Raw genomic sequence first — 13,943 nt, 5'->3', positions numbered from 1 at the left:
CACGTGCCATCCTCAAAATGATTCGGCTATATAATATTAGACATCAACTATTCTTAGACTAGAGCATGTTACTCTATTTGATGGAAAAACATAGAACGCAATACGAAGTACGATTATTCATGAGTTCGTGGTCTCATATATGGATCTACGTGCGGATTGTGGTCTCAGCCCAAAATATATATTTTCGAGGGGGCGGATCTAGAAGAGAAGCAAGATGAGGCTCTTTCACTTGTTATTGCATTGGTTCGTCCGAATTGGCAGTTATTGTTGTTCGTCCTTAGCCCCCACCGAGTCACACAACCTCCAATTCCACTTCGTTGTGGAGCGTGCTCTAGGTCAACCCTGATTGCAATGAGGCAATTGTCTCCAATGGTTCTCGAATTTACTTTGATGATCAATGAAATAATCCTATGGGATCAAGTCAATCATCTCTCCATTGTAGTCTAGTTGGTTAGGATACTCGGCTCTCACCCGAGAGACCCGGGTTCGAGTCCCGGCAATGGAATTTTTTAAAGTTTATTGCAAATTTTTATTTTTATTTTTCCCGATTGTGCAGCTTTATGGCAACATTCTTAAAATTCTGACGCAAGTATAAACGCATTTGTTTTAAAATAAAAAAGAGAAAATATTCAGTCAAATAAAAAGTGATAAAACAATTTAACATCAAGACAGACTTGAACATACATGAAACTTTTGCTAAAGAGATAGATGAGTGAGTGGCAAATACACTGGTGCCAATGTTTTGCATCTTCTGTTTGACACTGAAACATTCAAGCACATCGACTAATCCGAGTCGGATGGATCGACCGTTTCTGCCCTGCGAATACTTCTCTTAGTTTTGCTGAACTTTGCGGGATAAGAAGGTTCTTCGCCTTCGAAGACAATGGCTTGGGACTTGGCCAATCTCTCCTCCAGCTCTTCTGTGCTGAAGCCATCAGTGCCTCCGAGCTCATCGAAGCCTACCTGCAAAGCACGAACACGTGAAAATTCGCACGATCGATGATCAAATTCCGCACCACTAACCACATAATCCTCGACTTTGGCATTCTTTACGAGAGCGAGGGTCGGTAACACCACAATCCTGAGCTTCTCAGTTAGGAAGGGGCTTTTCTCGGCATGGACTTTAACAAACCGTGACTCTATGTGTTGCTTTGCGAGAATGCTCAGGTGCTTGTCCATCACCTGCAAGCATTGAACTGAAAATTTGATTGCATATAATATTTCAAGACTGAACTGAGAAGACAACAGACTGGATCTAAGTAAGACTCTGAGAAGTACAGAATTTTCTGTGAAACTTTCAAAGATCATGTGGTAAGAATATAAATCTATAGATACAAGACACGAACCGATAATATAACAACCTAACTCAACTTGAAACACAACTAGCCGAGACAAAATTCAAAAGTGACACAAAATGATCTAAATATATAAATGAGTGCAAGTATCCTGAGTGTGCTTACAAGGTACAAGCCATTTGTTTTTTTGGCATGGACTTGCTCTTTCCATCTTTTTCAACAAAGTACTGGATCAAGAGTAACTACATTCCAATTCTACCTATCTGTAATATATACCTCAACTAAGCTTAGTCAATTCAGTTCAAGTGTTAGATGTGTTAAGAGCATGTGTTAAATGCATCAGTTGACCTTTTCCCTATCAACTGGAACTACTGGTATAGATGGTCAACTCTTCATTTTAACAATAGGAATAAAGGAAATGCAAGTTTAGGATAACTCTCCATCTGTTCCTCATGAAACTAGCAAGACCACTTGAATAATACTTACTTTATCACCATACTCATATTACTAGCTAAGAAATCAGGATACATTCAGTGGTGATCTAGTTTAACTACTCCATCAAAGAGGCAAAGATTTACAGTCCCTCAGGTTATACAGATGAACATTTTAGACTCGTTCATAATTCCATTGGGCTCGGTGGAACACATGCTCCAGTTTAATAGGAATGCATTTGCAAGAAAGTTTGAAATCATCAAACTAGAAAAAGATCATTTTAACCAGCAAAAGCATCGTTGTGCTTCTTCATCGCAATCAATTAATTTTCTTCAAATGGTATGTTGTACTAGCAACAATTTCTCCCTGTAGCTCCCCAAATTGTAATTTTGCGAAGGAAAGGAAGGAGAATACCTTGCAAGGCCAGTTATCGCGGTAGAAATGGCAGACGACGCGGTCACTAGCCTTGACGGCAGCGAAGAAGTCCTTCTCGGAGATTTCAGAATAGTCGCCATGGCCGAGGGAGACCCACTGGCTGCGCTTCTCGGCCATCTTCTTCATCTGCTGCAGCCTGCGCTCCCGCAGCGCCTCGACGTCGTCGAGGTCGAGCCGATCCAGCGCCGCGATCTCCTCATCGATCTTGTCCTCGACGGCCTTGGCCACCGTCAGCAATTGCTGCTCGAGGATCTGCAATCGCCCACAACCCTAAAAACTTAAAACGATTCCACCACCAAAAAAAAAAAAATCACACACACAAAGAAAGACAGAGATCTGGCGCCGGAGCGAGCCGCTTACCTGCTTCCCTAACGTTTCATTCATCACGCGACGCGAATCTGAACCCTAATTCTTCCGCATCGGCGATCGGAAAAACAATCGTAGTTCTTCGACAAGGAACAAATGAGCGAATCTTTTTTCTTGATTTTTCTAAATATCTCGATTTCTCAATTTTGTTTTTAGAATTCTTATTTCCAGAAAAAAAGAAATATTCTCAAAACTATTAAAAAGAAAGGAGAAAAAATTATTTTCTTCCTTTTTTTTTTTTAAATTCGTGTGTTCAGTAATGTGCCGCATACTTTCATCAATATATTAACTATATACTAAAAAAAGCACGTGATACATTTCCATTTATGTATGATAATTAATTATATATATTTAAAATTCTGAATAATTGAAGAACACGTGTCCAGCTGTGGCGCAGTTCGAAATAATTGAAGATTAGTCTCGTGATATTTATTATTTGGACGGGTTAATTTTTTATATTATTAATTGCTAACATTCTATATATAATATTGATTTTTAAAATGATAAAATAATATATAGATATTCAAATGTCTGCATTTGCAATGCCCCTGCATTAATAACACCACAATATTAATAAAAAATTTAAAAAATACATATGGGGTGGATCAGTCAAGAGTTGACCCACCCCCACTGCCACATGAACATGTTCAAGACTTTGAACGAGTTCATGTGGTGTTCATGTGGAGGGGTGTTATAACACCCCTCCACAACATGGATTAATATCCTTAGATGTTAATAGGATGTTATTAACACTTATTAATACCCCATTGTAGATGCTCTAAGTTATCTCGTCTTCAGGGCAATGGTGTAACGGTTATCTATCATTTATAAGTTATGGTAAATGTTATATTGTACACCACAACTCATAAATACTTGATATTATATATATATTTTATATATATATATATTTTTTAATATTTAATATTTAGATTAAAGGAAATAAAAATTTTAAAAAATATATATATTTTTATACTTACAAACACTTTTGAGTATAATCACGTGATTCTTAAGTATGATATGTCCATTCACTTACAAAGTATAGTCACGTGATTCTCGAATATGAGTTGTAGCTGTAAGTGAAAAACAAATGGACATAGACTTTTTATACGGCGGTCGTATAAGTTACGCGTGCTGTGCGGATTCGGGTACGAAGCGGGTTCGGGTATGGAGGGTGCCGTCCGTAACTACCTCCCTCATCACGATAGAAGGAAGAAGAGCTCACCTTCCATTCCTGCACTGTACAGTGGCTCTCAACTGCTCACCGGTCACGTTTCCCTTTCCAACTAACTCTTTTCTCCTCCATAAATAATAATAATAATATTAATAATATTCTCTTCATTTTTCTCCTGTATGGGAAATGATTGAAGGCGTTTGTTTATGCGTATTTATCCAAGGAAATGGTGGAGAGATCAGAAGAGTAGCTAGAAGATCAGAGGAGGAGGATGATGGTCGGTAAGTACGAGCTTAAGCGCACCATCGGTGAGGGGATGTTCGCGAAGGTGAAGCTCGGGGTGGAGGTGGAGAGCAACGCCGCCGTCGCCGTTAAAATCATCGACAAGAAGACGGTGATCAAGAACAACTTGATGTATCAGGTTAATTATTTTTAAACCCTCTCAATTTAATTTAATTTTCTGTATTATTTTTTGTATATGTATTTGATCGATTAATGTATATTCTCCAAAAGAAAATCAGGTCAAGATGGAGATCAGCACGATGAAACTCCTCGATCATCCAAACATCGTCAAGATCCATGAGGTGATCGCAACGAAGACGAAGATATACCTTGTGATGGAGTATGTAGCAGGAGGGCAACTCTCTGATAAGCTGGTAATTAATATTTCAATAAACCCAAATTATATATATATAGAATTGCTACGTTGCGCGACGACGAATCCGCGACCTGTGTGCGACATTCGATCGACCCACCGCTACTGTCGCTGCCCTCGCCACGTGTCCGGCCCGGCCGGCCGCCTCGGTCGCGATCGACGCGCCACTCGCCGACGCTTTGGCCGATGCCGGATTCCGATCGGATAGTAGTCGGAATCCGATGAATTTGGCTAGAAACAGCCACTCTCGAACGCCAGTCCTTCCTCGGTCGGTCTCCGACTGCGATTCGGTCGGAATCCGAGTCCGATCGTCGTCGACAGTGGCCGCGCCGTTTCCGATCAAATCGCGATCGGATTCCGACCAAATCGCGGTTGGAGACCGGTCGAGGCCGGACGGAGCGCCAGTGAGCGGCACATCGATCGCGCCCGAGGCGGCGGCCGGCGGTGGCCGGACGGTGCGGCGAGGGCGGCAGCAGTGGCGGTGGATTGCGGGTGTCGCGCATGAGTCGTAGATTCCTCATCGCGCAACGTAGCATTTTCTCTCTCTCTATATATATATATTTATTTATTTATTTATTATTATTATTATTGTCAGGATTATCTAAAGAAAATAGATGAGAAGGAAGCCAGAAAATACTTCCATCAGTTAATTGATGCTGTGGATTACTGCCACAGCAGAGGAGTCTATCACAGAGACCTCAAGGTTAATTAATTAATTTTAAGCTTTTTATACAATTTTTTTTGTTCATGATTAATTAATATATTATTTATTTAAAAAAAAATAATTAAGCAGCCAGAGAATTTGCTATTGGACAGTAAGGGCAACCTCAAAGTATCAGACTTCGGACTAAGCGTGCTGAAAAAGGTAAAATAAAAAATAAAAATGCTAAAAAAATTATTCAAAAATAAAGATTTTTATTTTAGAAAAAAGAATTTTATTAATTATTTTAATTTGATTTCAGCCAGGAGACTTGCTGTCTACTGCTTGTGGGTCGCCCAGCTACGTGGCACCAGAGGTAAATATTTAATTTAATTACTAACTTTCAAAAAATAAATTAAATATATCTATGTTAATTTATTAAACATTAATAATTATTATTTTATATTTTATTAAATAAAATTTTTAGGTGATCATCCACAAAAGCTATGATGGAGCTGCTGCTGATATATGGTCCTGTGGTGTCGTTTTATTCGAACTACTTGCTGGTTTTCTGCCCTTCCAAGACAGAAGCCTCACCAACTTATACCGAAAGGTAATCGAGTTGAATTAATCGAATCGATCGAATTTGAATTTTTTAAAAATAATTATATAATTTTTTTTTTGTTGGAAAAAGATTGCTATGGCAGATTATATATTTCCGGTCTGGTTCACTCATGCACAAAAGAAGCTTATTTCCAAAATTTTGGAGCCATTGCCGACCAATGTACTTACTCTCTCATGGCCTTAATTGAAATTAGTATTTATCAAAAATGGTATTTTTATTTTTATTTTTTTTAAATAAATATATTTTCAGAGGGCAAGGACTTCAGATATCATGGAGGAAGAGTGGTTTAAAGTGGATTACAGGCAAAATGTTGGACTTGATTGTGATGAAAATTTGAGCCAAAGTTCCAGTGGTGAAACACAAAACCATGGAGTAAGATATATATTTTTAATTAAATTTATAATATATTTTGCTCGGGATGGAATTAATTAATTATATTTTATTGCAGGGAAATAATTCTTGGAGATTTATTAATGCTTTTCAGCTCATTGCCATGTCAAATGATCTGTCTGGGCTTTTTCAGGAAGAGGTGTGTTTTTTTATTTTTGATTTTTAAAATATTTTTTTAAAGAATTGTTTTTGATAATTTTGATTTATTATTATTATTATTTTAGAAAATAAAATTTGGCTCAGAGCACCCTGTTGATGAAACGTTTGCCAAGATCGAGGTTGCTGCCAAAGATGTGGACCTATCTGTCAAAAGAATAAATAATTCCAGGGTAAGAATTATATTCAGTCTATTTTTTAGAGGCAAATGCAAATATATCTATTTTTTGAGTAAATTTCTAAATTGCATCATATTTTAATTTTTTATTAAAAAGATATCCCACTCCATCAATTTCTTTTATAAAATAATATGAACACCCTTCGATATATTATAATTTTATAGTTGTTACAACTATAACAATTATAATTTCTTATGTATTATAATAATAAATTGAATTGCATAATAACAGTTATAAAATCATAATTATTATAATATAAAAATTAAATAAAAAAAGAATAATACTAAATAGTATTAAAATGATATTTAAATAAATATGCATGATAGAGTTAAGTTAAGCATAAAAGTGAGATCCACTTTGATGATTTAGAAATGAAGGGCATTTTTTTAATTTTATCCTATTTTTATTGTTCTTCAATTTAAAATTATAAATATATATTCATAATATTGAAAAGGATAAGTCAAAATATAATTAGAAGGTATATTTAATCCCGTTTAAATATGCAAGATTTTATATTTCTTGCTAGAAAATCAAGTTGTGAATTTTGCAAAAAAGTGTATTTATAAATATTAATATGCAATTTTGCCCCTTTTATTTAGAAAATTATCAACTTGTAAAATTTTCTTATCATAATTTATAATAATTTTCAAGGTGAGACTCCATGTCAGCAAAGGATTATCAAGAAGTAGATCACACTATAGTTTATCAGCAGAGGTATAATGCCAATATTTTCTATTTCAATTATTATTATTATTATTATTATTATTATTATTATTGTATTATTATTTAGGTGGTGGAGGTGACACCAAAATATTGTGTTATTGAAGTTTCAAAATCTGCTGGGGATTTAAGTGCCTACAAAGAGGTAATTTATCATGATTTTTTTATTTAATGGATAAATTTTAAATATAAAATTGCAAATTGAATCATTTTTTAAATTTATTTATGGAATTAAATGTAAATATATATGCAGTTTTGCAAGAGCCTATCAAGTTTGCTGAAGGACAAGGAGTTCATCAGGAGATCAAGCAAAGTCATCAAAGGACAGTGAGAATGAGGATATCGAGTTCATCATTAATTCAGTTTGAAACAAACTTTTATTGAAATTCAAAGAAGAAAGTTAAAGAAGAGAAAAAAGGAGTTATTTTATGTTTTGAATAGTAGAGTTTGGCGTTTGATCATAAAAATGCTAATTTCGAGGGACTATTTGGTAATGTTGTAATGGTGACATTATGCGTGTAAATGCATTTACGTGGCATCGTTAAAAGTTTGTTGTAAATAAAAATTGATGGAAGAGATTTTTTGTGCATTTTTATAGATTATGCCATTTCTTCGTGAATTTTAGGATAATATTATATTATTGAATCTCATAGAAGTTTTTTTTATTGGCTTTCAAGATAAATAATGAGAAATATTATGAAACTTTTTTTAACATTTGAAAAAAAGGAGGGCCTTTTAAACAAAAATATTATCTTTTTCTTAATAATGAGAAAAAGTCAAATCAAATAATGGGTGTTAATTTTTTTTATCATTTTGTCGAACTATTTTTCTGTGAGGCCCCCTATAGTATTGTCACCGTTTTAACCACCAAGTTCGGAGATGGATTGGGACAGAATATCCAACCAAACCATGAACAAAGAAAGACATGAGAGAAAAGCTTATTGATTAGTGATTGTGAGACCCCAATTCTTGATTGGAAGGGAGCACCAAAAGCCTTCCTTCCATCCCTTGGATAGATAGAGAGGGTGGGCAGAGCTTTTGGTTTTTCATGTTGTCAAACAGTTGAACAATGAAAATAGATAGCGAGTGCCTGATCGAATTGATCAAGTCCTGTAGGAACAAGGTTCAAATCTCTCGGTCTGTTAGGATGCCTCAGCTGCATACATCACTGCACTTCCACTTGACACCTATCGTAATGATAAACGGCTCGTCTCGCCGTGACCTTATCTTGGATTCTCAATACTTCTATCGTTCCATCGCAAGGACAGAGAACCCATCGCTGTCTCGCTATGCTATCGGACTCTGGAGAAGTCGGAATAAGAGAGCACTCATCTTGAGGTGGGTTTGCTACTTAGAGGGTTTCAGTAGTTATCCACTCGGCAAAAAATATATTTTTTAAAAAATTTAGATTTTGTATCGTAATATTTAAACTACTTTTTCGTCCTCGGAGGCTCTGATAGCCACGCGTGCCGCGTGATCGCAGTTAAATACAATCCTCCCCTCCTTTCCTTCACCTACCAACCCATGCAGTCCACGTGACTTCCCGATGTGGGGCCCGCTTAAATCCTATCATTGAGTGGGAAGAGATAGTTTCGGGTGCGGACCGGCTGCGTGAGCCCACACGCGTCTAGTGGACGCCGTGTCGGACTCCCATGGCCGACCGCGGCGCCGTGTCGGACTTCCATTCTTTGGTGGTGCTTCGCTCGATGGAGACGCACGAAAGAGTAAAGCATCCCGAGTGATTCGTTCTCGTCGTAGTTTGTCCTTCCAATCCCTGGAACCTGGAGAGGTAGCAAAGGTTTCGTCTTGCTCCGCCGCCGCCGCCGCCGCCGCCTCCTCCTCTGGTGTTGCCGTTGTTGTTGGCGGGCGCTCTTGCACCTTTCCCGCCTGGAAAGGCAGCAAAGTCTTCAACCTTTGGCCGAGAGAAAAGTCTCGTTCAATTTTGGGTCTTTCTGACGGCTGAGCTCCTCATTCTTTCTCATGGCGGCCGGTGGTAGCTTCGATCAATGGCAGAAAGATGCATTTTTTAGTGCGGCGGAGGAGGTTCAGGAATCGGCCGATACGTATGCTGCTGATTTCTTCTTGTTTACGTGAAAAAAACTGAATCTTTGACGTTTATTTTGCAATAAGGGGAATTTTCTAGGGTTCACTGATTGCCAATAGAGAGTTTGTCGTAGAAGGCTGCTCTTGTTTTTTTTCCCCTCTTCTTCACAGTTTTTACTTCTGAACCATGATTCTCTTTATCTGTCGAAATAAAAGCTCTTTTCTGCGATTGCTTCAATGTGTCCATTCTCTTTGCTTGTTTCAGACTGGAATCCTTTTATAGAATGTGGATGAGGAACCACAAAGTTAGGTTTGATTCAGAAGCATCAGATGAGTTGCAAAGGGAACTCCAAACTGCTCTGGGAACCGCAAAGTGGCAGGTTGTTTTCTTCCCCATTCCCCAGCTACATCATACAACCTGTTGTTCTATTCACTCATTGATCACTTTTTGATGTTGAAATGATGAAACTTAATTCTTGTTCCGTTCCATTTTTTTGTTGGTTTTCATATGAACATTGATTTAGTTCAGTAATGGTTTCTTCACCTGGTGCAGCTGGAGGACTTTGAAAAAGCTGTCGAAATGAACCACAGAAGTCTTTCTCCTGAGGATGCTGCAGTCATTAGGCACAAACAATTTCTTTCTGCAATTGGGAACCAAATTATGCGAATCGAGAAAGGGTTGAATGGTTCATTGATTGAAGAAGGGAAGCAACCCCTACGTTGGGTTCAATTAGATAAGCAAGAACGAGATGACCTTGCAGATTTTCTTTCTGGGGTGCCACTTGATCTACAACAAGCAAAACATGTTGATCGTTGTCGTTACAATTCCCTTCGAAGCTATGACAGTGAATGTATGTTAAATAAGAGAGATGCTTTTGAAGTTGTGGCCGAAGAACCATATGAAAGGGAAGCTACAGAGATAGACCAATCTCGTGGGCAAATGAATCCCTTAAGTTCATCAGAAGTTGGTGCTTGGAAAATTGTTATTGCCGACGAAGATACAGAAAATAGACCAGTTGAAACTCATATATCTGACAAGATTTGGAAATCTAAAAATCAGAGGCATGACTTATCGTATTACCTCGGCTTGAAAGGAGTAATTCAGTTCATTCAGGTACATCCTATGTTCATATGTGCTTGGTTTATATACACAATGGAAATAGGAACCAACAAACTATTCATAAATTAGTATGTTTCAGTCACCATATTTGATGAATACAAATACAATCTCGTTTACGACAATTCAAGGCTTAGTTACTAATCAATTGTTTAGACAAAAGGTTAATGGAATGAATGCAAAGCTGAAACTGATTCAGTGTTGTCGATGTGTTTCATCAGCGAGTTAATGGAATGAATGCAAGGATCAGAAATTGTTCAAACGTGTGCAGCCAAGGCTCTAAGCTTTCCACTTCACAACATCTTACCGGAAAAGTTGGTGCATTCCGAAGACGTATAGATGAAACACGACAACAAATGCATCTTCTCCGATATCTATGGATGACTTTTTTACTTCTCTTGAGCATTGTTTTAGTCGGTAAGTTTAATATCAGGACTGGTGAATGTACACAATGCATTAGTAGCTGAATTTGTTTTCGCTTGTTGTAAACCACTAATCAATATTCCTAAACTGCTTACTTAGAACTTTACAAGTTATTCTAGCTGACTGACTCTAATCCTATATTTGTTTACATGCTTTGCAGTACCATTCGTGCTCTATTCGGCATGAAGATCTACGCGTTCTGCTGCTTAAAATAGCGGGTGAGCATCGGTATCTCGAGTGCATGATACTGATCTGATCAAAGTGTCTTACTCTGTAGCTTTTGGTTAAGACCTTCATAATGATGCATAGGAACTGTTCTCATAGAATATTTCAAGTTTTTTTCGATATATTTTTCTTGATGATGCTTGTTTTTCTTTCTTTGTATGTTGTATCAACATCCAAAGCATAGGAACTAATGGAGCAGAAGTAGTTGCTTTTCCCCTAATGAATCCAATTAACCATGAAGGATTTTGAGTGGTTGGATGATCATTAAGGATTTGTAGCAAGCTAAAACAATTTTCATCAGCACTTATCGACAATTTAGATTGAAGTATGTGGTAAAAAATGCATTTACCTATGATTCTAAATCGAAGTTACATCCACCATATATCAGGATTACCGTGTGATGGTAAGAGGTGGGATGGATTTCTTAGATAATGAGTGTTTAAATGGATATATTATATTTGAAAAGTTTGAAAAATTTATGACGAACTGTCCATCAGATTCATTTATATTTTTCGATATTTATTTCAATAATGGAAAAAATTTTCGTTTTAAAAAATTTAAAACTACGTATATATTTCTTTTTCTCAACCTGATTTGATTGCATTAATTAAAATGTTGATTGCATTTGAGTTTATATCATGTTAATCATAATAATTTTTTTTTTCAATTATATCAAATAAGGTTATTGTAATTAACATATCGAAACCTGAAAAAAGTTTCATGTAATCTAACACAACTAATAAGCTGGCTTGTTTATATTTGTTTATTGAAAATCCTATTAATTTATTGCACTTAGAATATTCATATTGATTTGGTAAAAAAATTTAAGATTTACATGTCATATATATATATATATATATAATATTATAATAATATCTCTCTTTTATTAATATATATTTATTTTAATATTTATAGAGTTCATTGTCTATTCATTCTATCTTATTTGTATTTTATATTAAATAAATTAATATATTTTATCTATATTAATTGTGTTTAAAGAATTAAATGTTAAGATGTGTGTTATAATATTGATTTACATTGATTTTAACATTATTTGGATATTATAATATTACATATTAATATTAATGTGATGTTCTTATAATTTTTTTCCCCCCGAGGCATAGCTGAGTTGGTTATGACGCAGCAGACTTGCAGAAGACGGCAAGGGTTCGAATCCTGGTGAAGTCAGGCAATACCCTCTTGCATCGTAACCAACTGCAGTTTCTCGATTTACCTTCTCACAAATGGTCATGGGGCCGATCGTGTGGGGCCGCTAAGGTGACGGATTCCACCTTTTTGCAGAAGAGAGGAAATTTTTTATCCAAGTATTTTTTATTATAGCATGCTTTGACTCATATCTATTTTTCATGCGATTAAATGATTGTTATAAATTTTTTTTTTCAAAAACAAAGTTTACCAATATTTTTTTTTATTAGGTCAAAGGGGAGAATAAAGAATTCAAAGTTAAACTCACAATATTTAGTTAAACTCACAATATTTTTAACATTTTTAAAAACTCCCAAAAAAATTTTCAAAGTGATTTTAAGTCTTAGAAAAATGATTTTCAAATGGTTAAGTCTTGAAAAATATGATTTTTTTTCAAAGTTAATTTTTTATAAATTGATTTAATTATTGCAAAATACTTTTCAAATCTAGGTAGGACTTGATTGGTTTGTATGAAGTTGATCAAAACTAAACCATGTCAAATTTAGGAGAGAGAAGAAAAAGATATTATTTCAAAATTAGTATTCTCCTTTAAAGTAAAACTAAGTTCAAGGGGAGTCCTGAATTATGGGGGAGTCAAGGACTTTAAATCATTAATACTTGTGATGATTTGCCTTATTTGTTGCTATGTTACTTCCTTTATGTTATTGTAAATATTTTAACATAACTTAAAACCTAGATTGTCATAATCAAAAAGGGAGAGATTGTTCGTACAGGGAGTACCAGATGATCGAATATAAGTTTTAATAATAATAAAGGGTTCAAGTTAAGTGTGTAAAGTAATCTGATGAGCTAAACTGAGTGTGCAGATAGCACAGAAAAGTCCTAGTTACGGTTAAACGCAGTAATGCCCTAATTGCAGATAGGCGCAGTAAAGCCCTAGTTGCGACTAGGCGATGGAAGTCATAGCTGGAGGCTAGGCAGGAAGACCTAATCTGGAGGATTAGGTGGAAGACCTGGTTTGGAGGACTAGGTAAGGAAGTCCTAGTCAGGAGAACTAGGCAGGAAGTCTTGGTGGATCAAATACACCAAGCAGAAGTCTAGGCAGGTCTGGAAGACTAAATGCCTAGCGCTGGAAGTCCTAGGGACTGAGGATCGAGGCTAAGTAAAAATCCAACAAGTCTGGAGGAATTGATTGACATAAGATAAATTCTCCCGAGTAGAGTGGGTAAGGACGTGTTTCCGATAAGGGGAATAGTAAGTGTCAGTTTGACCTAGGATTTTATTGGAAACTTAAAGTCAAGATCAAACAGTTTGAAAAACTATTCATTTTCTTGTTACTTTTGTGTTTTGCACTAACTTATAATGCAGGAAAGGAGGGACTAAAACTTTGTATTCCGACCACCCTTATTTAAATCTAGGAGATCGGATGGTCCAGATGCCTGGATTGATTCAAAGCGATCGGACGTCAGCGGAACGGGCCAGCGAGGTAGGTAAGGTGGCAAAGTCTCGGTGATCGGGACACTTCAACCTCCAAGCACCCAGAAAGGTTCCAAGTGCCCGAATCTGGATAAGACGTTGTGGAGTCAAAGTTGATCCAGAACCTCCACGTCAGCATACAACCGCCCGAAAAGGGATATAGACACCCAAAAGTATCGAGTTAGCATCGAATGTGGATCAATGGAACAACGTGGAGGCATCCGGAAAAACTTCCAAGCCCCGGATGACTTACGATGACCATCTACACGAAGAGAGTTCATCGGAATGTTGTCGTCACGCCGAGGAGCTGCATCAAAGTCTACGCATCCATACTCTATCAGTATAACTTTCAGTGCTTTACATTTTGTACTTGAATTTTAGGACGGTATACTTGTTACCGATCCTACTTATTATTTGTAAAGCGCTTA

At 36.5% G+C, this 13,943-nt stretch overlaps 3 protein-coding genes and 1 non-coding gene across 5 annotated transcripts; 3 read left to right on the top strand and 1 right to left on the bottom strand.

Moving 5' to 3' along the window:
* Positions 1 to 432: 432 nt before the first annotated feature.
* TRNAE-CUC (transfer RNA glutamic acid (anticodon CUC)) lies at positions 433 to 505 on the top strand. The gene has a single exon. It is a non-coding gene; the product is annotated as a tRNA-Glu (tRNA).
* Positions 506 to 578: 73 nt separating this feature from the next.
* On the bottom strand, positions 579 to 2,651 carry LOC141846640 (thioredoxin domain-containing protein 9 homolog). The gene is made up of 4 exons (XM_074734681.1): positions 2,523 to 2,651; positions 2,142 to 2,414; positions 1,024 to 1,182; positions 579 to 963 (listed from the first exon to the last, which is right to left on the bottom strand). The coding sequence occupies exons 1-4, from the start codon at positions 2,544 to 2,546 to the stop codon at positions 784 to 786; spliced, it is 636 nt and encodes a 211-aa protein (XP_074590782.1). The 5' UTR covers positions 2,547 to 2,651; the 3' UTR covers positions 579 to 783.
* A 1,319-nt stretch (positions 2,652 to 3,970) lies between these two features.
* LOC141846807 (CBL-interacting serine/threonine-protein kinase 21) lies at positions 3,971 to 7,627 on the top strand. The gene is made up of 13 exons (XM_074734869.1): positions 3,971 to 4,120; positions 4,221 to 4,355; positions 4,950 to 5,057; positions 5,148 to 5,219; positions 5,317 to 5,370; positions 5,482 to 5,607; positions 5,689 to 5,778; positions 5,869 to 5,991; positions 6,068 to 6,148; positions 6,234 to 6,338; positions 6,996 to 7,058; positions 7,135 to 7,209; positions 7,318 to 7,627. Exons 1-13 carry the CDS (start codon positions 3,971 to 3,973, stop codon positions 7,393 to 7,395), a joined length of 1,260 nt encoding a protein of 419 aa, XP_074590970.1. The 3' UTR covers positions 7,396 to 7,627.
* Positions 7,628 to 8,721: 1,094 nt separating this feature from the next.
* Positions 8,722 to 11,250, top strand: LOC141846281 (uncharacterized). 2 transcript variants are annotated; one of them, XM_074734294.1, is made up of 6 exons: positions 8,722 to 9,127; positions 9,373 to 9,487; positions 9,661 to 10,221; positions 10,446 to 10,641; positions 10,808 to 10,867; positions 11,035 to 11,250. In XM_074734294.1, exons 1-5 carry the CDS (start codon positions 9,045 to 9,047, stop codon positions 10,831 to 10,833), a joined length of 981 nt encoding a protein of 326 aa, XP_074590395.1. In that variant the 5' UTR covers positions 8,722 to 9,044; the 3' UTR covers positions 10,834 to 10,867; positions 11,035 to 11,250. The 2 variants fall into 2 exon arrangements, with proteins under 2 accessions (XP_074590395.1, XP_074590394.1); XM_074734293.1 differs by lacking the exon at positions 11,035 to 11,250 and having other exon boundaries at positions 10,808 to 10,994.
* Positions 11,251 to 13,943: the final 2,693 nt, after the last annotated feature.

The sequence above is a fragment of the Curcuma longa genome, chromosome 15 (genome assembly GCF_044706935.1).
Source record: "Curcuma longa cultivar G26 ecotype Majalengka, Jawa Barat chromosome 15, ITB_CL_G26_1.1, whole genome shotgun sequence".
In the NCBI taxonomy this organism is placed as follows: Eukaryota; Viridiplantae; Streptophyta; class Magnoliopsida; order Zingiberales; family Zingiberaceae; genus Curcuma; species Curcuma longa.
This window is presented reverse-complemented; position numbering and strand designations above follow the sequence as displayed.